The sequence below is a fragment of the Heterocephalus glaber genome, unplaced genomic scaffold, assembly GCF_053883595.1.
Source record: "Heterocephalus glaber isolate CG9 unplaced genomic scaffold, H.glaber_assembly_v1.0 deba00001531, whole genome shotgun sequence".
Lineage (NCBI taxonomy): Eukaryota > Metazoa > Chordata > Mammalia > Rodentia > Bathyergidae > Heterocephalus > Heterocephalus glaber.
The window spans coordinates 22,386,717-22,406,472 of NW_028258329.1; the positions used below are offsets into that span (position 1 = coordinate 22,386,717).

The following is a 19,756-nucleotide window of genomic DNA, read 5'->3' on the forward strand; positions in this document are numbered from 1 at the left end:
CAGCTGACCCCTGGCCACCACTGGACTGTTGACCATCTCTGTATTGCTACCTTTTCTAGATGATCATGTGGAATCCTAGGATGTAGCCTTTTAAGACTGGCTTCTTTCCCTTGTCTGTAGGAAACTAGGGCAAGGGGCAATATGATCCTTTCTGGCCAAAAGACTTTCTGAACCTATTCAGGTGATTAGGGGAAAGCAGAGGGTGAGGAAGGGCACTCACTGCCAGGATGAGGCCAGTGCCAGATGACTACATTCATCATCAATGAAAAGGTCTTTTTAAATTTTAATCCTATCAAGAAAATTCAGATCCTTCTAATTTTTTCAGCCTGTTAAGACTTCAGAGCCACGGGCTGGCATTGGCGCCAGCGTTGGCTTTTTTGCCCACTGCACTTCCCGTACCCTGGCCACCCCGGTGCCGGGGCTGTGCCTCAGGAGGGTGCTCTCCTTTTGTTGTTGTTTCCTCTGCAGTCTTGTGAGTTAAGTAAGTCCATCAAAGGTAGAAAGAATGAAGATGTGAACACTAATTTAGCACACCTATTGAACATACTTTCAGAGCTTGTGGAGAAAATATTCATGGCTTCTGAAATACTGCCACTGACACTGAGGTATATTTATGGGTGCTTACAGAAGTCCATTCAACACAAGTGGCCTGCCAACAAAACCCTAAGAACAAGAGCTGTTGGTGGTGTTGTGTTTCTTCGACTTATCTGTCCTGCCATCTTGAATCCATGGATGTTTAATATCATCTCAGATTCTCCATCTCCTATTGCCACAAGAACTCTGATATTAGTGGCTAAGTCTATGCAGAATTTAGCAAATCTTGTGGAATTCAGAGCTAAGGAGCCTTATATGGAAGGTGTGAATCCATCAAAAGCAACAAACATCATATGATCATGTTCTTCGATGAACTTGGGAATGTACCTGAACTTATGGACGCTACAGAACAGTCCAGAACTGGCATGTCCCATGATGTTTGCAGCACTGCATGAAATCTGTGTGGCCCATTCAGATGAACTGTGGACACTCAGTAATGATCATGGTGCACAGCAGCACGTATTGAAAAAACTTCTGGCTATAACAGAACTACTTCAACAAAAACAAAAGCGGTATACAGAAACCAATGATGTCAGGTAGCAGGCCTCATGAGGTTCTGCATGGATTCCACATACCCAACATGGTAACTGACATCAGTATAATATCTCCTCTGCTCTTGCCAAAAAATAGAACACCTTTCCACATTCCAGTGATGTGTGAGCTATGCAAAGGAAACCGAAGATTCTGCTGGTGACTCACGACCAGCACCTCTGTAAGGTGTTTGTGCAGGACATTTGCACTTCTCCACATAGAACCTCCACTAAACTGTGAGCCTTGGTGTACAGATCACCTTCCATAAAAAGATGCTAGGACTGTGTCTTCAACCCCAAAAGTGTATTTTCAATACATCCAATTGCCAAAGTTTTGCTGTCTTTTGGAAAAAGAACTATGAAACCAACTGACAAGTAAAACTGTTCTCTATTGACAACTAGGGAGAACTGGATTCTAGACTGTTCTCACTGTAACACTTTTCTGACTCGGAATATAACCATTTGACTGTTCAACAACTGTGTTTACAGTTTCCAGGGTTTCTCACTACAATAGGAACAATCTTTGCTATATACTTTTTTAAAATACTGTGCTATTTCTCATTCTGGAACTGTTGAAAGAAAATATATAGAATGGATCTATTGCTCATCAGCTTTATTTTTTAAACACACTACTTATTTTGTTGGAATTGTCAAAGATTGCATTTAGATTTCAATACTTTTGTTAAATGTTTACAACAGTAAATAGTTTGAATTCAGAAAATATTATTGGTCATTTCACTGATCAGTGCATGTTACCCTTTCAGGCATTTTATAGATTCCCAATTTCTTTGTGTAAAAAAAAAACTAGAATGCTTTTTAATTCAAAGTTGATTTTTATACCCCTTTGATTATGCAGAAACCTCATCAGCCACTAACACAACTTACCCATCTTTGAACTTCTGACTACTGGTATCTGCTGGGCTGGATATTTAGTCAGACTGTATAGTTTTATTTGCTTCTGTATGTGTATTTGTGTGATGTATTCACAAGGTTTAAGTTAAAATAAAACTAAGGGATATCTTAAAAAAAAAAAAAAAAAAAGGCTTCAGAGCCAACCTCTGGAAGGCACCAAAGATTGTCCTCCCTCTTCTCTGTTCACATCACAGTAGCATTTGGAAATAACTTATCAGAAAGCTCTGTATCTCGGCAATTTTCCTGTGATCCCGGTAATCTGCCAACGAGAAGAGTGGACAGGAAGTGGGATCTAAGCACTGTATCAGGGAAGCAAGTGGAGCCAGAAACGTGGGAAAATCAAGGTGAGGAATGATGAAGGGAGAGGTGGTGATGGGCTCCAAATGGGACCGTTGAAAGAACAGGTCAGGAGCTGCCAGTGAGGGAGCCATCTCATGGTTTGGAGGACTTCAAGGGACAAGGTGAGACCTAGGTAGGCAAACAGAAGACAGAGACGTTCTGAGGAGGGAGAGTCGTGCCATGGGGCATTACAGGTTGGATCTGAAGTGTCTCCCAGAAGTTTGTGTGTAGAAGAAAGCTTGGTCTGCAGCAGATAGTGCTTTTGTGAAGTGGGGCAAGTGGGAACACGTGAGGCATTGTGGAAATATTGGGTCCTGGCCCCTGCTCTCCAATTTGCTTCCTGGCTGCCATAAGTGAGTGTTTTTCCTCTTCCATCAGCTCCCTGACATGATGCTCTGCCTCACCACAGGCCCAAAACCAACAGATCCAACCCCCTGTGAAGTGAAATCCTGAGAAACTGCCAGTTGAAATAAACTTCCCTTCTTATAAGTTGTTTATCTAAGGTATTTGTCACTGTACAGGGAGTGGACTGTAGGTCCCCACTGCACACAGAGGAAATGAGTTTGAACCCTTGTAGGGGAAAGATGTAAGAGGTCCTTGAATGGAAGGCTGAGAAATCAGAGTGCAAGCTTCTTGAAATGAGGACAGGAAGGGTCACTGAAATTTTCTCAGAAAAAAAGTAACCAGACAAAAGAGGACCGTGGCCCCTGTGTGTCTGGGGCCATGATACAGGGTCCCCAGAGAACCCCCAAACCAGACATCTGTGTCCCTCAAAGCTCACATACTAGAAACTTGATCCCAAACTCACAGGTTGATGGTATTTTTCCATGGGACCTTTTGGAAGTAATTAAGTTAGATTAGATCACGAGGTGGGGACCTGTAGTGTCTTTAGTGGCATTACAGGAGGAGGAGAGACACCCAGGCAACACTCTCTCCTGCTTTTTCCCTTTCTCACTCTCCTGGATCCTGCCACAAGTTTGAGGCCAGCCTGGGAAATGTGGTGATTTAGTAAGACTCTACCTCAAAAAATGGCTGGGGATCCAGCTCAGTGTGAAGGCCCTGGGTTCCATCCCCAGTACCACAAAAAACAAAAGGGTATATCTGTCAGCCATCCCACTAAACATCATGTCCCTTTCAGGAAAGGATCCTGTATTTTCTTCATTTCTTTCTCAGACACAAATCTTAAAATGCTTGTTGAGAGATTACATGAGTGAAGGTGCCAATTCATTCCTGACCAGCCTGGAGAACTTGCAAGTACTCCCTGTCCCAGCCATCTCAGATGAACCCAGAATAAATCAGGTTGGAGAATTCTACTTTGACCTTGAGATGAAGGTGACCTGGAAAAGACAGAGCAGAAGGGCTACAGACAGTAAGAACAGACATCTGAGAAACCAGAGTCCAAGAGATTTCTGCAGACAGCTGACCGAAGGGAGAAGAAGCCAGGATGGGACAAAACAGCTTTGAGAATAACTGATGCCTGGATTTCAACAAACAAAACCTTGTTAATTTCCCCCTACATCTCAGCCATCTCTATCTTGTGGCCATTTGGAGATCATTTGAAGCCCATTCCATAATTATTTTCTTCCTAAGCTTCCTTTATGCAGAAAAATGATAATGCAGTTAGAACACTCTCAAAAGTCCTGGGGGAAATTAATTTGTTTACAGGATTGTGTATCATATGGTTAAACCAACCATAAGAAACAGACGTCCTCTTCCCCAGCCAAGCTGAACCCTGCCTGGTGAGGTCACTAGGCAGGCAGTGAGTATGAGATCGCCATGTGATCCCTTAGGGCTGTCTATCTGGAACCTGGTCATCTACTCACAGGACCCAGGGCTCCCGTCACCCTCTCTGGGGCACATCCTCAGGTACAGCAGCTCTGCTCTCTCCTCCAGGGTTCTGTTCATTTCTAGGGCTGATGTGTGTGGCACAGACTGACATTTCTTTGCAATTTATTCCTGCTGCTTCCTCCCTTGGGTTCTTCAGAAGAATTGTCCCATGAGCCTTTCTCCCTATTTCGTGTCACCTGAGTGGTTTGCTGACAAGTAGATGTCATCCTCATACAAACCACAGCAGCATTCAGAGAGATGGCACTGGACTGAAAATAGGTAAGCAGTACTGAGCTAAACTATACTGAATTAATGATAGGCTTCTATCATCTAGCAATATACCATAATATAGAATTTCCAAATGACAGCATTTAACTGTACATTTTTATTCTGGATCACATTTGCCAACTCTGAATTATCACAATTTCCAAATTAGTAGAGTGGAAATTTAATAAGATCGTACACTCATCAGTGCCAGTTGGTCTTCCCTTCTTAACTTCATGAATGACACCACTTACCGAGTCCCATCCTTCCTGCAGCCAGCAGGTCCACATGTTCCACAGCACGGGCCAGAGCCAAACACTGGCCACCCCAGAGCACTGGAGTTGACCCTGCATTTCCCTTGGCCACTTGGAAACTCAAACCCTGACTCAACATCCACCTGTGACCTGGTATTCTCAGCCCCCCTTATTATAAGGGAGAAGGCTTTGTGGAGGTTTATTAGTGCTTGTCACTGTCTATCACATAGTGAGTAAATATATCTGCAATCTTTTTCTTTGCAAATGCTCTGCATGAATCAGGTCAGTCCTCAAAATACAACTCATCCCAAACATCCTAACCAAATGTTCATGCTGATGTTAAGGTTAATGTCGTGATCATGATGGCTTAACAATAGTTCATATGAAATTACTAAACCCAAGCCATTGGGACCTTGATTTCATGGAGGAAGTTGAGTAACACTGTAGTTATAGACATAGCAAAACACAGCTGTCATTTTTTTCAGTAGTGTAGATGAAACCTAGGGCTTTCACACTAAGCTATATCCCAAGCCCCCTTTTTTATTTTGAGATATGGTTTTGCTAATTTGGCCAACCTGTGCTCCAACTTGTGATCTTCCTGTCTCAGCTTGCCAGAGACGGCTGCCAATGTTTAGTCTCCTAGGATGGCAGGTACTGGGTCAGGCGGATCACACACAGCATTACCAATCCTTACAAACATGCAAGATTATTTCTGTTTGGCAGGGAAAGAATTGACTCGGGGACCACCACGGACATCTCCAATGTGACCCATCTAACAAGCAGTATAACTGGCGGTTAATATCTGCACTGTTTAACCTAAAGTCTGTGCTCATTGCAACACATCAATTAGATTATTTTGGCTGATAAGTTAGATTCCTAGAAGAAAAATAAGCGGCAGACTCAATTTTCATTTATTTACCCAACAGAATAAATTTGGTCTTTTTGAATGATGTGACACATAAACTATTTTTGTTTTCAAATGTTATGTAAAGATGGTGTGGTACTATTACAAGATGACCAGCAAGGAGTAATATGGATAGATTTAACATCTAGTAGAGGTAAGTACTACAAGGAAAAATAAACAGAGCAAGCTGCCAAGGAGAGGTGGTGGCTCTTCCAGCCAGGATTGCCAAAGAGACTCTCTGATAAGGCCATGACTGAGAAGAGACTGGAAGGCCAGAAGGTGGGGATCCACCAAGTATGAGGGAAAGAGTTCCCCAGCCAAGGAAGAGAGCTATCCAGAGACCCTGCAACTGCAGGTAAGGCAGGCATGGATACAGCCTGGAGGCCAGTGTGGCCAGAGCAGGTGTGCAAGAGTCTAGCTGTTTTAAACAATGCTATACATAAATGAATTTATAACTATTATTGGCCCAATGTTTGAAATAAATCTATCACAATTACATCTAACATTGCTGAGCACTCACTGGGCCAAGCCATACTCTGATCTTTTTTCTGAAATTCATTCATTTTACCTTCACTCTCTCTCTCTCTCTCTCTCTCTCTCTCTCTCTCTCTCTCTGAAGTACACACTAGTGTTTACCTCATCAGAAGAGCTCACCAGACAGCAGTGGCCAACTCTTGTCAGCATTGTCACTCTTGGAAAGGGTGTGGCTTGTTGTCTGGCCACTAGGAAGGACTACTAGAGACTTCCTGAAGGGACGGACCTGACTGGACATGGACTTTACAAAGGACTCTGCAGCTGGAGACCAAGTTGGGGCTGACTATTGCTGGCAGGTGTCTGGAATGCTCCAATGGTTCTGTTCTTTTAGTTGAGTTTCATTAATATATTTGCTGTTTAATGTTGGAAGATTATGCAGCCCAGTGCTTTAAGTAAATCTGTCAATAAGTAGATCCAACATTGTGAATACTTACTCCATTACGCACTCTTCTGAGCTTCTTCCAGGCCCTCATTCCTTCATTTTATCTTCTCAAAATGCTTTAAAGTGCATGCTGTTACTGATCTCGATTTAGACCATATTCACTTCCTGTGGCTGCTACAATAAATTACCACAACCTGATACTTAAAACCAACAGATATTTGTTTTCTCATGGATTCTGGAGACCAGAAGTCTGAACTCTGAAGTCTGGTAGCATCACCAGGCCACAGCGCAGGTGTGGCCAGGCCATCCTGGAGGCTCTGGTTGGGGGAACCTTTCCTCAGGATGGCACTCTTTGCCTTGTGGCTGCATTCTTCCAATCTTCAAGGCCAGCCTCTTCCCATAGCTCTGCTCTGTCTCCACATGGCTTCCTTCTGTGTGTAGTAAGATCTCTGGCTTCTTCTCACTTATAAGGTACATGCAGTGGCATTTAGGGTTTGTGCAGACAATCCAGCAAAACCTCCCAATCTTAATATCTTTAACTCAATCATATCTACAAAGATCCTTCCCCAATATGCTCTTTGCCAACTGAGGTGAGAGTTACAGTTTCCAGGTATTATGAGAATGAATTATGTGTGTAAGTGAGCATTTTTCAGTCTACCTCAGTGATATTGAGAACATTCTCTGAATATAAATATTAGCATAGTAATGCTGGTTTATATTATTTTGATGTACTTGAGAAGATATTATTAGGAGCATAATTTCCAAGTCAGACTTATGTTCTCTGTCCTTTGGTATGAATAAAGGCTTCTTAGGCCCCAAGGAACCTGCCTTGGGAAGACACTGTGGTTTATGGGTGGACTTCCACATAGCCCAGGTTCTTAGTAAATGCTTGCTGAAAGAAATGAGCAAAAGAATGAACTCAGAAGCCTCAAAGGGTGGCGAGAAAGGGGAAAGTGGTGTGAACACAGGAACTCCATTTACTAGAAATAGGCAATGTTTTCATTTATTATTTTTTAAAATTAGGGGAAAATCTGTATGAGCATTAGGAACTGGAAAAAGAATCATTCTCCTATTAAATTCTTCCAGAAGTTGCCAGAGGATGTGATAGAAGTAGAAGAAAATTAAATGAAGCTCTTTAACTGAGAACTTTCATCTGCAGGAAATTTGAGTCACATTTAGCAGAAAGTCTCAGAGCACTTGACACAAAGGTGGGCTGTGGAAGAGATAAAGGTCATTTTTTGTTTTATCACTTTTCTTATTCTAGCTGAGAAACCTACAGAATGACAAAAGGGCTTATGCATACAATTTAATGTTATTTAGTATTAGAAAGGAAGAAGATTCTGATACTGACTATGATATGGATGAATCATGAAGACTTAATGCTAAGTTAAGTAAGCCAGTGATTGAAGGTCAAATATTTTATGGTCCCACTTGCCTGAGCTCCCCAGAATAGTCAAAGTCATAGTAGTCAAATTCAGTAGACAGAAAAGAGAATGGTGGTTTCCAGGGCTCTGGGGGGAAAGGGGCTTAGGGGGCTGCTGTTTAATGGGTACAGAGTTTCCGTTCTGGAAGATGAATAAGTTCTGGAGATAGACGATGGTGATGGTTGCACAACAATGTGAATGTCCTTAAATGACTAAGTTGTATACTTGAAATGTCAAATGTCATGAATATTTACCCCAACAAAGGAAAATTAGGTATACACTGGAGAGATGGGCGTAGTCAGAAAGAATAGTCCAAATAGAAAGCTCCTGGCAAGAGTCATTTTCAGTGATTCTGATTGGCTCCAATGGAGTGAGCTCTTGTCCCTGTGGTGAGAAAGCACCCAAGAGAGCAGGACGAGAGGCAGAGTCAGACATATTCAAACCTGAAGAAAATTCCATACTGAGCAAAGGAGAAGAATAGGTGCTACACCTTGCATCTAGATGTAACCCCAAAGCCCCAGGCCATCATAGGTGAGGCTTTTCAGTTGGCTGGATCTAGGGTGTATGATGCTGGGATTAAGGGTGTGTGATAACTAAATGGGATTAGCATAGTTCTGGGTGTGGATAACGGTGGGTTGCACCAATCAATAGGCTTCTAGCCTGGATGGAATATAAAGGAAGACAGGGGAAGATAGGCTTACTGCTGCTGCTTGCTGCTTCATTGCCTTCTGCCCACCACAACGTGGACTATTTCTCCTCTGCTATGCCCCTCTGCCATGCCACCTTGCCTTGGACCCAACCAACTACAGACTGAAACCTCTACAGACTGTGAGCTGAAATAAACTTTCCCTCCTTTAACTTTGAATGTCAGTTATTTTGTCTCAGCAACAAGAAAAGTAAGACAATAGGAGACCCGTCTTCTGGCATAGGAAGGGAGGTGTAAACAGAATAAACAAAAAATTCTGCTTTCTAGAATGCTCCCAGCCTCAATTCGCTCTCCACTCCCTCAGCCTGAATTGTTGTTGTTGCAAGGATTTGGATCTGAATTGTCCCTTGCAGGCCCATGAATTAAAGATGTGGTCCCCATCTTGGAACTACAGAAAGGTAGTGGAGCACCTAGAGGTGAAGCTTAGTTTGGAAGTCATGAGGATGAATCCTCAACCTAACCCCGGCAGAGTTCAGGAACTCAAGTAGTCCTGGTAGAGCAGTGTAGCCACATCTTAATTCAAGAGATGAAATCCAGAGACAAGAACAGTCACAAGAGTTACTCATGGTTCACTTGGGCAAGCAGACCAAATATGTAAGATTCATATAATGATTAAAATCTACATGGTCCTGGGAACTGGTTGCAAAGTCTCTGCAAAATGTCACTTTTGCATCAGATATGTGATGCTGAAGTTGCTCCAGGTCACCTAGACCAGGAGTTAGGAGAGGGAACTGTGTATGTGAGACAGAAAAGAAGACAAGGAATTCTCCCTTACCCTCCAGCATGACTGGAGCCCAGAAGGACAGATCAGAACCCACCTACCTCCTTTCTACCTCCAGCCTCAAAGTACAGATGTCCAGCATAGAAAGCCTGTGCCTTCGGCCACAGAGCTGCACACACCAGGCCAAAGGCCAGAGCAGCTGAAGGAGAAGACCCAGGGGGAGCTGGGGTTATCGAAAGACCAGACGTGGCCCATGCCACCTGGACAGGCCAACACCTGAGAGACATGCCGCCACACATCCGGTGTCTTCAGCCATTCAAAGTGGACAAAACAGCAGCTCCTTGTTTCTACCTTTCAGATCTTATGCAGATCTTTTCTGTGGCCAAAATAGGACTTTCATTTAAAAATTAACCAATGTGGGTGAGGAGATGTGGCAAGAATTAGCCCTGTGAAAATATGATTTTACTCCAAACACAGAGATAAAATCCTAAAAGTAAAAAAAGGAGGGATGGATACTTTAATTTTTTAGAAATCCACTTCAGGAAAACAAAATCAATTTTATGGAAGATATTGCCTTTCACTTTAAGGAAAGAAGACTTTAAAATCTCTTTATAAAATTAGAAATGAAAGTGATATGTGAAAAACATCTTGATTAATGTGTCTGTGATAACTATCACATGTGTATGCATGTATCAAATCATATAGTGTATCTTGAATATATGTGATCCATATTAAAGAATTAAATATTTTCAAATAAAAAATAGATGAAAGGAGACATCATTAAGTAGTGATAAAAAAGAGGAAGCTAATTTTCTTAAAAGAAAGAATTGTCAGGTATCACAGCAAAAACAAGGCAAACTCTGTATCTTGGTAGCAGGTCAGGATGTCACAGACATGTTTTGTCTGGAATCTGTCCTGTCCCTTCATTTGATCCCAGATGCCGGTCAGCTTCCATCTGCTGTTTGAGATGCAGCATTTTTGTAAGGAATCAGAGGAAATGTTAAGGCACATAGTCATCTCAGCTCCAGCACAACATTGGCTGTGATTTCTAAAATCTCCCAAGCGAAAGGGACAATTCAGAGACCTAAACATCATTAAAGAAAAGTGTCCACCAACTCCTAAACTGCTCTCCTGGACTCCACTATTTTAGAAAATTCAAATTTTTCCTTTTTCTAGGACAGACTATATGTTGAATCCTATGGAAAGGAAGAAAATTCTTTTTTACGTATTATCAAACATATAATCTGTCCTAGTAAAGGGAAAGCCTGCATGTCTTTGCAAGGAAGAAAATTCAACAGCACGCAGGACAGGGCAGCTGCATAACTCCCATCCCACTGCAAGCTATCTGATGATCAGTTTCTTTTTAAATCTATATTACATTATTTAAAGTAACCATAAAAATGTTGAAATTTATAGGGTATCCCACGGTATTCCTATGCATGTATACAGGCAAGTTAAACATACAGGTCTTCTGAAACATTTACCAATATGTAGTGGTAAAAACAGTTTTACTCTTAAAGCCTGTTGTTGTGGTGACAATCTGGCTTCACTTATTGCCAGAGCGACTGTGGCACAGGACGACCCCGCCCACCAACCCATTTATGAATCCCTAGGGCAGTGCTCTCTAAATGAGTAACAGTGCATTGCACAAGCCCTAAGGGAAAGAGTGTGCCAGCTGGGTTTCATGTTTATTTGCAGCTGATGATTTCATGAGGAATTCTTTTTAAAAATTAAAAGTTGTTCTCACGTCTCGAACATCTCAGCTGTTGCTCAGATAACTGGAAACAATCTATTCTTGAGTACTTTCCCTGAATAACATTCTGCAGACCAAAAATATATTCCCAGACTTCACAAAAAAACTTTAAGAGTTGCTAAAGCAATATAAGAGTCATGTAACTACAGCCCAGAAGTGAGAAAGGCTGTCTTGTAAAGTTCAGAGCTGAAATCTTGCGAGTAGGGAGAGGGACATGGGCTTGGCTGGCGGGACACATGAGACACACACCGGCTGCAAGATGCGCCCAGGGATGCTAATGTCTCATCTCAGAATAGAATTCACTTAGCAGGAAAACAATTCTCTAACTCATGATGTACGAAATGAATGCTTTTATTCCTGTAAACTAAGTCACTGAGTGATTTCTGTTCAAATCTTCTGGGATTTATAACTAAATTTTACTCTTTTCCTGTTTCTTTTCTCTTTTTGGAACTGAATATGATTTCCATGCTATATAATTTGTCTTTCTGCTTTTCTCCCTTCCCCTTCAGTCTCCTTTATCCTACCACATGGGCCCTGAAAGCAGTTGGTCTGGGAAATAGTAGTTGTAGCACATTTTTAACATTGTTTGGATTCTCTTATTTTGTTTAAATGGTGCAATGGTAAGTATTTGAGGGATTTCTAGTCATTTTTTATATATACAAATTCTGTTTTAACTTAAAATTATCCAGTACATTCAAAGCTTCTAATAAAGTTGTCAGCGGGAGTCAAATGCATGCAAAATAATTTATCCCCTTGTAAAAGCAGCATCCTTGGCACTTCCAATTTCTGCTTGGTCTTTTGGAGCCCAGAGGGGCTGAACCCTAGGGAGGAAACATCAAACTGAGTCTGAGTTCTCCACTGAGGAGCAAGGGCAGCCATCACAGCCTTAACCTGAACACAGCACCAGCCTCAGGCCAGGGGTCTTCAGAGTGAATTTTTAAACATTAGACTAAAGAAACCATGACGAGACCCCAGGCAAATATGACCATAATAATAAACTCATTTGCGTGCATTGTAGATTTCAAAATAGGTAGAAGAAAGGATTCTGAATATTCCTAACACAAAGAAATGATAAATGTTTCAGATAATCAATTTGTTAATTACCCTGATTTGATCATTAGACCTTGTAAATATGCATCAAAAGAACACATAGTACTCCCATAAACATATATAATTATTGTGCATTGATTACAAGTAATTTCAAAAACAGTAACTTTAAAAATGAATTTTATCAATAATAAAAACATTAAACTAACATAAATGTAAAAATAGCATTCATTTGACCACATTGAATTTTTAAAAATGATAGTCACTTCATTTCTGGAAAACTAATTCTAAAAGTATGATAAATGCTAAAGAAAATCAATGGAAAAATCTATCTGGGAGAACAAAATGGGTGTTTGAGAAATGAGCAGAGTTGAACACTTTATGTTGTAGACAAACTATTCCGCGCAATGGCCTAATGGTAAAATATGCTCACAAAAATTTTAAAATAACATGGAAATTGCTTTAGAAAAAAATCAATTAAAAAGCTAAGAGAAAAATATCTCTACAAACTGAAGAATATGCAAATATGAAGAAATATCTGCACTTGGTAAAAAACTGGAAATGAAAGAGTTGATATCATTGAGCAGCATTGTTCCAGGTAGTTCTTCATATTTCTAACTTTCCACTAGTTCCATTTTTATGTAATGACTGTATTACTTTCATAGTAAATTTGTTTTGAAATCTACATTTCTTCAAAAGTAGGCAAGAAACTAGGATAATGATTGATTCATACAAAAGTAGAAATTATTCATATTTATCTGTGATTTATTATTTGAACGCTAAAAGTAGGGTTAAATTCTTTTGATTAACACATTTTATCTCACCAATATGTCAAATAGAATCACCTGAATAAACACACAGAGAGGGAATGAGTTGCATTAATTTGTTTTATAAATCTGTTTTATCTGAAAATGTGTTAACATCTTTCCTTACCTTCTCTCAAAAAAAACCCTATGTACATAATAGTAAAGAAGAAATAAAAATGCTCAAAATACAAAATTGTATGAGATTAATATTTTTAAAATCTAAGTAAATATTTCCAAATAAGACTGGAGGCCTTAGAAAAAATAGGATAACAATCTTTGAACTATTCAAGTTCATATAAAGTATGTAAAGATCTCTTAAAACAATACAAAAATCTCAGAAGAGCTAGAAACCAACCTGTTGTAAACGCCATTTGCCCATTTGACAAGCAGATACAGTGGTACCTCGGTTCAGGAGCTTAATTCTTTCCATGATTCAGGTCACAGAATAGTATATTGCAGTTTGGTTGCAACCAGAATTGTGGAACAAATTCTGGGACCAGAATCATGGAAAGAATGAAATTCATGAGCCAAGGTACCACTGTACTTTGTCCAGTGGTCCACATTGACGACCAGGCCATGTGGCCCAAGGCAAGGTGGAAGACAGATGACCTGGACCCAGAGACCCCCAGGCCCATTTCTGAGCCAAGCCCAGAGCCCCAGATCTGAATGCCTGCTTTCTAGCTCTGGGACCCTGGGCTAGGATTCTGCTTTCTTGTGCCAGGCAAGCAAGGGGCAGATAATCAGAGCTATCTAATTATTTGTTAATGAGTGAGAGAATGCATCTGTCTCCTGAGCCCCACACTGCAGCTGCTTATGGATTTCCTTTCCACCTTTCTGTCTGGTGCACAGCCCAATCCTTCAGTCACCCATTTCTTGTCCCTGATGTGTACTAGGCAGGGTGTTCAACAGAAAGGGCCTCACCACTTCAATCTTGCACCTTCTCATTCTGTTGGTACCAAGGTGCAGTTAACCTCACCCAAATAAACCACTGTTTGTGTTAACGAGCAAGTAGAGGGTCATAATGTGGAATTATAAGACTCAGGGATCAGTCCTTTGGCTGAAAACCCTAGTGCATGGGTAACTAGGTGAAGCTGTAGATGCTGCGGCTGGGCCAGGGGCGCAGAGTTGCTGGCCTTTTTCTAAAGATTAGCATAGCCAGGCATCATCGCATTTTACACAGGCAATCTATTTTCAGAATCTTGAACCTCTATCAAATTCTTTTTCCCTTATTAGGAAACTCTGGAAATCCCCTTAAATTCTCTTACACTCAGTCTGCTAAAGTCATGATGCTTATTAATGTGACCACACTTAATAAATGCAAAACTACAGTGAAATGTTAACTTGATTATTATTGGCATGCTGAAGTTTTTAGGGTTGACACTGTCATTATTTTGGCAACCTGTTTTCAAATGATGTCAAAGAATATATATAGACAGAGATAAAGCAATTATGGCCAAATGTGGCAATTGGTGAATGTGAGTTAAAAGTGTACAGATATCTGTGGTGCTATTATATTAACATTTCTGTATACTTGACTTCTTGCAAAAAAAATTTTAAAGTTAAACAAAAAAGATTTTTTAAAAATACAATGTCAAAGCTGTGCCCCTCCTCCCTAAAAATTTGTAAACACCAGTGGTGGTTATAGACTAGAGTGCTTTGCAAACCGTAAATTGCTGTCTGGGCACAAAGAGTTACAGAGAGGGCTCCTTGGGTGGCACTAAGTCACCTCTGGGTCACCTGGCCAAGCCTCCCACCTTTGGTTGCAGGGACTCCAGCCAATCAGTGCTGCTGCAGCCCCTCCACATTACATATTCAGAACCGGCCTCCTGGCTCCTTCCTGTGCCCAGCCCCAGCTGCAGACACCACAGGCAGCCCAGCTCTGGAGAAGGGGAGGATAAGTCTGAAGCTCCAGAAACCTCAGTCAGAACCGACCCTCTCTCATCTGCTGGCTTCCCAGTTTCCCTACAGCTCCCAGGGGCTACTGGCAGGAAGTCTGCTCCCATGAAACCCTCAAAGGCGTCCCAGCGCTACAGAAGCATCCGAAGAAATGCCAGCCAGCACTACCTCTACCAGGAGTCCCTGCTTTTCAGGTGAGTGGGTTCCCTCCATCAGAGGCAGGGAAGGCAGAGGAGGCAGCTATGTGAGCATGGGTCACCAAGCCAGGGACTAAGTCCCCATCCTGCTCAGTTCCTCTTCAGGATAACTCAGAAGCTTATTGCTGCTGAATCTTATTCACCTGTGGTGTTGACCTCAGCAGAAGGGATGGTGACAGCTGCTTGCTCTAGGCCAGAGGATGGGACATCTGAAGCCCACCTCCTAGCCTGGGTTTAGGCTGCTAACTCCATATAAGAGCTTTCTCTCATTCTCTCTGTTTACAAGATAGCAGCTCACACATCTTTCACAATAAATACACTGTCAGTTAGAAAAGGCTCAGAGCAGTTGGAAGTGAATGAGAACACTATTTAAGTTTGTTAGATAATTGTAATGAATATTTTCTTAAGTAATAAAACCTTTTACTTTGGGGAAACTGGAAAAAAATTTCCTTTGAGTAAGAAAAACCAGTCTGAATTAGAGAATAACAACACAGAGAATACTTTCTCTTCTAATAGCCACAGAAGAATATTCATCTCCTCCAGAAAAAGTTGAATTAGGATTAGCATATTACTTGGAATAAATGTTGCTGCGTGTTGAAACATCATTCTTCTAGAGAGCCACTATTTCCTTGGAATGCTTTGCCCATTTACACTTGCTGAGCTAATTTCTCATTCATAGAGACTGCCACTTTGTTTGTTCATGCCTTTGTTATCTCGGGTTTGAAATCAATCAGAGAACAGACAGAAAGCCATCTCTGGGTGACAGAAGTTTGGTTTTTATTTACTTTACCTTCAGAGTTGGGGAACAAGGAGGAGTTCTGCTTCTAAAATTATCCAAGTATTTCAATGAGCTGATAAAGGAAATTATTTGTCTACCGAGATTGTTGCAATTCAGGAATCAAATCTTTCACAAGTGACTCCTTGACTGATTCGGTGTCTCCTAACAATATCTTCTATCCTCAGAAACCTTTCTTCCCTGATCATCAAAGTAATAGACTCCAGTAAATACATTCCAATGGGTTACTGATGCTGTCAGTTCTCTACCTCCATATTCCTTACACACATACAGATGCACACACACATACATGCACATACACGCACACAAGCTTCATACAAATGACCCTGTCAAACTTTCCCCAGGAAAGATTATCTTTTCTGGAAGCAATTCCGCTAATCAGATTTCCTCCTTAATGCCCTGATCCGTTTAGTAACTTGGATGACAGCTTTAATGCTGATGAAACGGGGGACAGCAGTGACCCGGAACAAATCTTCCAGAACATACAGTTCCAGAAAGATCTCGTGGCAAATATTCGCTGCAGACCCTGGACCATGGGACAGAAGCTGAGGGCGCTGAGGTGAGGCCTCTGTCACAGTGACTGATTGCTATAAAGATGCTTTCGGACACAGGTCCATGCCCTGCCCCATGGACATAAAGATCAAAGATCTGGTCCTTGATCTGACTCAGGGATGTCACTAAGATAGCAGAGGATGTGTAAGTGTGAGTGTGTGGTATCTGAGTGCATGCTGAATGTGTGTGTTGGTGAAGTTTTCTGGCCTTCTGCCTCTTTCCCCAACACTAGCTTTTAACATTTTCTCCAAACTCACAGGAGATAAGAGGCCCAGCCTGGGCAGAAAGAGGTATTTTAGCTCCCTTGCTATTATCTCCTGGGGGAGAAAATCTCTACAGAAGCCCAGGTTATTGTGATACTTAGGGTCCTACTAGAGAGTCTGGCTATGTAATAATTAAGTCCAAAGGATGTGCATACAGGTTGCCTGAATTTGAATATCATTTCTACCAATCCCTAGCCATTTGGTTTTTTTTCTTTTCAGTGCTAGGGATGAATGGAACCCAGGGATCTTGCATTGAGCTACATACCCAGCCCTTTTTATTTTTATTTTGCAACAATGTCTCACTAAATTGCACAGGCTCAGCAATTCACAATCCCTCCTGCCTTAGCCTCCCGGGTGCCAAGAATGTGCCATGACAGCTGACTTATTTTCTTAATCTTTCTGAATACTGGTAACCTTCTCTTCCAAGTTGAGGTGATCATGAGGAATAGTCCTTATCTCTCACAGCAGCGTTTCCAACAGTGACAATTTGCTGGACTCTCGGGCACTCTCACATGATAATTGAGTGTTTAGCCACAGGGCTGCACCCCAGCTCGCCAGCACTTTAAACATGCATTCAAGCTGATTCTTTTGAGTTCTAGAGTTTGAGACCATGCATTGGTCATAGTCTATGAGAACTTTAAATGGGCTGGAAACTCACTATTGTGGGATCAAGTCATCTCTCTTAATCTGCGGCCACTGGTCCATTCTGTGTTTGTGCAAAGTTCATTATTCGTCTGGAGCTGAGGGCCTCCTGGTCTGGAATGGTCTGTTCTATAAGCATGGATTAGGCCAGGCCAGTTAAGTAGGGGTATTGATATTGTTACGAGGCTAAGAGAATGTGGAGAAGGTGTCCTTCAGACTTTTCCTTCCACTACATCCACCTTTTAGGTGGACACTCAGAGGTGTGAAGAGACCGGCCCAAGAAACACGTGGTTTTTGAGTGCTAGAATGAAGCTATCAACATCAGATTTCCAACCTCACTTCCAGTGTCCTCTTGTACCAAAACATGGGAATTTCACCAGAACAATCACTGGAGCTGTTAATCTAAAAGATAAAAAAAAAACAAAAAAGGACACATGTTCTATCAGAACTTTTTAAATGACTTAAAAATCATTCCAAAATGATGATGATTAAATGTTCTCCGAATGAGAGCGTAAGCCCCTTTCACCTTGATGCCAGAGCCAAGCAAATGATTACTTTTCAGTCTAGGAACTTTGGAAACAAAAGACCAGCCAGGCCTCCCACCATGCTGCTGGGCTACGCCACCGGGCCAGAGCTCCAGCTGGGTGACACCGGCCGTGAACCAGGCCAGTGGCACAGCTATACAAGGGCAGCTCGCCCTCCAAGCACTTCCATTTGTCATCCCTTGTGACACATACCTCTTCTTTGTCACCTTGCAAAGCTATTGGAGCAGCATTGCACTGCTTGGATCCACTGAGGTTTATCGTGAGGACACTGGGGAAGAGCAAGGGACTCAGAGCCCGAATCCAGGAGCTTCACCTGGCACAGATCAGAGCACCTGTCTGGAAGGGGGTGGCCCACACGTTTTCCTTGCAGGAAAGTGAACAGTCAGATCGGTGCTCATGCTGCTATGACTGCACCCAGGTTAGGCCTACCTGCCCCACTTCCCCTCCACCATGGATGGTGCTTGCCATGCCCATGCTGTCCTGGTCATTGTACCTCTAAATCACTTTCATCCCTACCCAGCAATGAGCTCTTCCAGAGCAGTGACTCTGTGTTATGCATTTCTCTATTTTACTATGTCTGACTCAAAACAGGCATCCAGCAATATCTGCGGGAAAGAATAACACCTATGGAGGATGGCCCTGGGGTGGTGCTCCCAGTATGGAGTAGCATGACAGCCTTACCTCTGTTTCTTGTTTTGATCACAGTGAAGCCAGTGCATTGCATTGGGAGGGCTATGATCATAAGGATTCTTGCAGTGAGTGGGTAGAGAGGTCCAAACCCCAGTGTTGTTAGATCATGCTTTGTAAAGATCATCTTGCTGTAAAAAAGAGAGTTGACTTGTCCTTAGGAGCTGCTTGGGATGTACACACAGAGGAGGGAATTTGCCAAACTAGCAAACTGGCTGATCCGGAAGAGCTAAGCTGTTGAGTACTGAACCTGCCCAAGCAAAGGGTAAGGAGGAACTCTGCTCTGGGGTGGCACAGGATGAGGTTACTCCAAGGAGATGTTCATCTCCAAGAGTCCATGGCTCAAGTCTGTCTCGTGGCATCAGCACTCACTCTAGTCCTGTTGTTCACACAGTTGTGGATTTAACAATCGATCTCAATGGATTCTGTCCATTTTTCAGATTGAACATTTAGATAACCGTAGCAGGTTCACTCAACAACACAGTATATGGGTGGTTGGTTTGGCTGAGTAGGTGTGTTCATGGCTACATAAACACGACTTTCCTGCTCCCCCTAACCAGACATCACTCTTTCCTTAAAGCAGGTTCTCTGAAGCCAGTCTGATTTTCACTTCCAAAGAATTGACAGAAAGAGGCAAGTTGCTAAGTGGAGGAGCTCAGACAGGATTTCCAAAGCTAGTGATTCCCAGCCAACCTCCAGAATTTTAAGAAATTCAGTTGTAATTACCGTTGGTATGCACTCACCATTTTGGATTAGTTGGTCTGTGTAGGTGTTAAATAATTTTGTGTGTGTGGAACTGGGATCAAACCCAGAGGTACTTTTTATTTTTTATTTTGAGACAGAGTTTCTGTAAGTTTCCCAGGCTGGGCTCCAACTTGTGATCCTCCTGCCTTGGCCTCCCAAAGTGCTGGGTTACAGGTGTGCTCAGCTAAAGAAAAACAAAATTAGGCTTGGCAGCCAACTGGCCTCCCGGTCTGACTCTAGGTGATGTTCATCCTTTCAGTGGTAATGGAGTGGTTATCTTCCTTCCAGTCAAGAGCGCTGGCAGTTTGTCTGGGTTGTTGTTTCTCTAAAAGCAAATGATAGTAAGAAACATGTTTTAAAGTGAAGACATGAGCACCCGGAAGGAAGCTCCCCCTCCACCATCCCAGGCTCCTAGGGCAGAGAAGCTCAGCCAGTCC

The 19,756-nt window shown here is 42.1% G+C and overlaps 1 protein-coding gene and 1 long non-coding RNA gene across 4 annotated transcripts in view; one reads left to right on the forward strand and one right to left on the reverse strand.

Moving 5' to 3' along the window:
• Positions 1-19,756, reverse strand: part of LOC110350758 (uncharacterized) — a 70,735-nt gene that overhangs the window by 11,136 nt on the left and 39,843 nt on the right. The window contains exons 2-3 of one of the 2 annotated variants that reach the window (XR_015441779.1): positions 18,570-19,644; positions 17,678-17,745 (exon numbers count right to left, since the gene is read on the reverse strand). This is a non-coding gene — a long non-coding RNA (uncharacterized LOC110350758). Of the gene's footprint in view, positions 1-15,844; positions 17,746-18,569; positions 19,645-19,756 lie in introns of those variants that run through there. The other variant, XR_015441778.1, reaches the window with a different exon arrangement.
• Positions 14,999-19,756, forward strand: part of Tmc3 (transmembrane channel like 3) — a 41,719-nt gene continuing 36,961 nt past the window's right edge. For both annotated transcript variants that reach the window (XM_087188457.1, XM_004852913.3), the window contains exons 1-2: positions 14,999-15,087; positions 16,299-16,445. In XM_087188457.1, coding sequence (XP_087044583.1) covers positions 14,999-15,087; positions 16,299-16,445 — 236 coding nt within the window. The remainder of the gene's footprint in view (positions 15,088-16,298; positions 16,446-19,756) is intronic.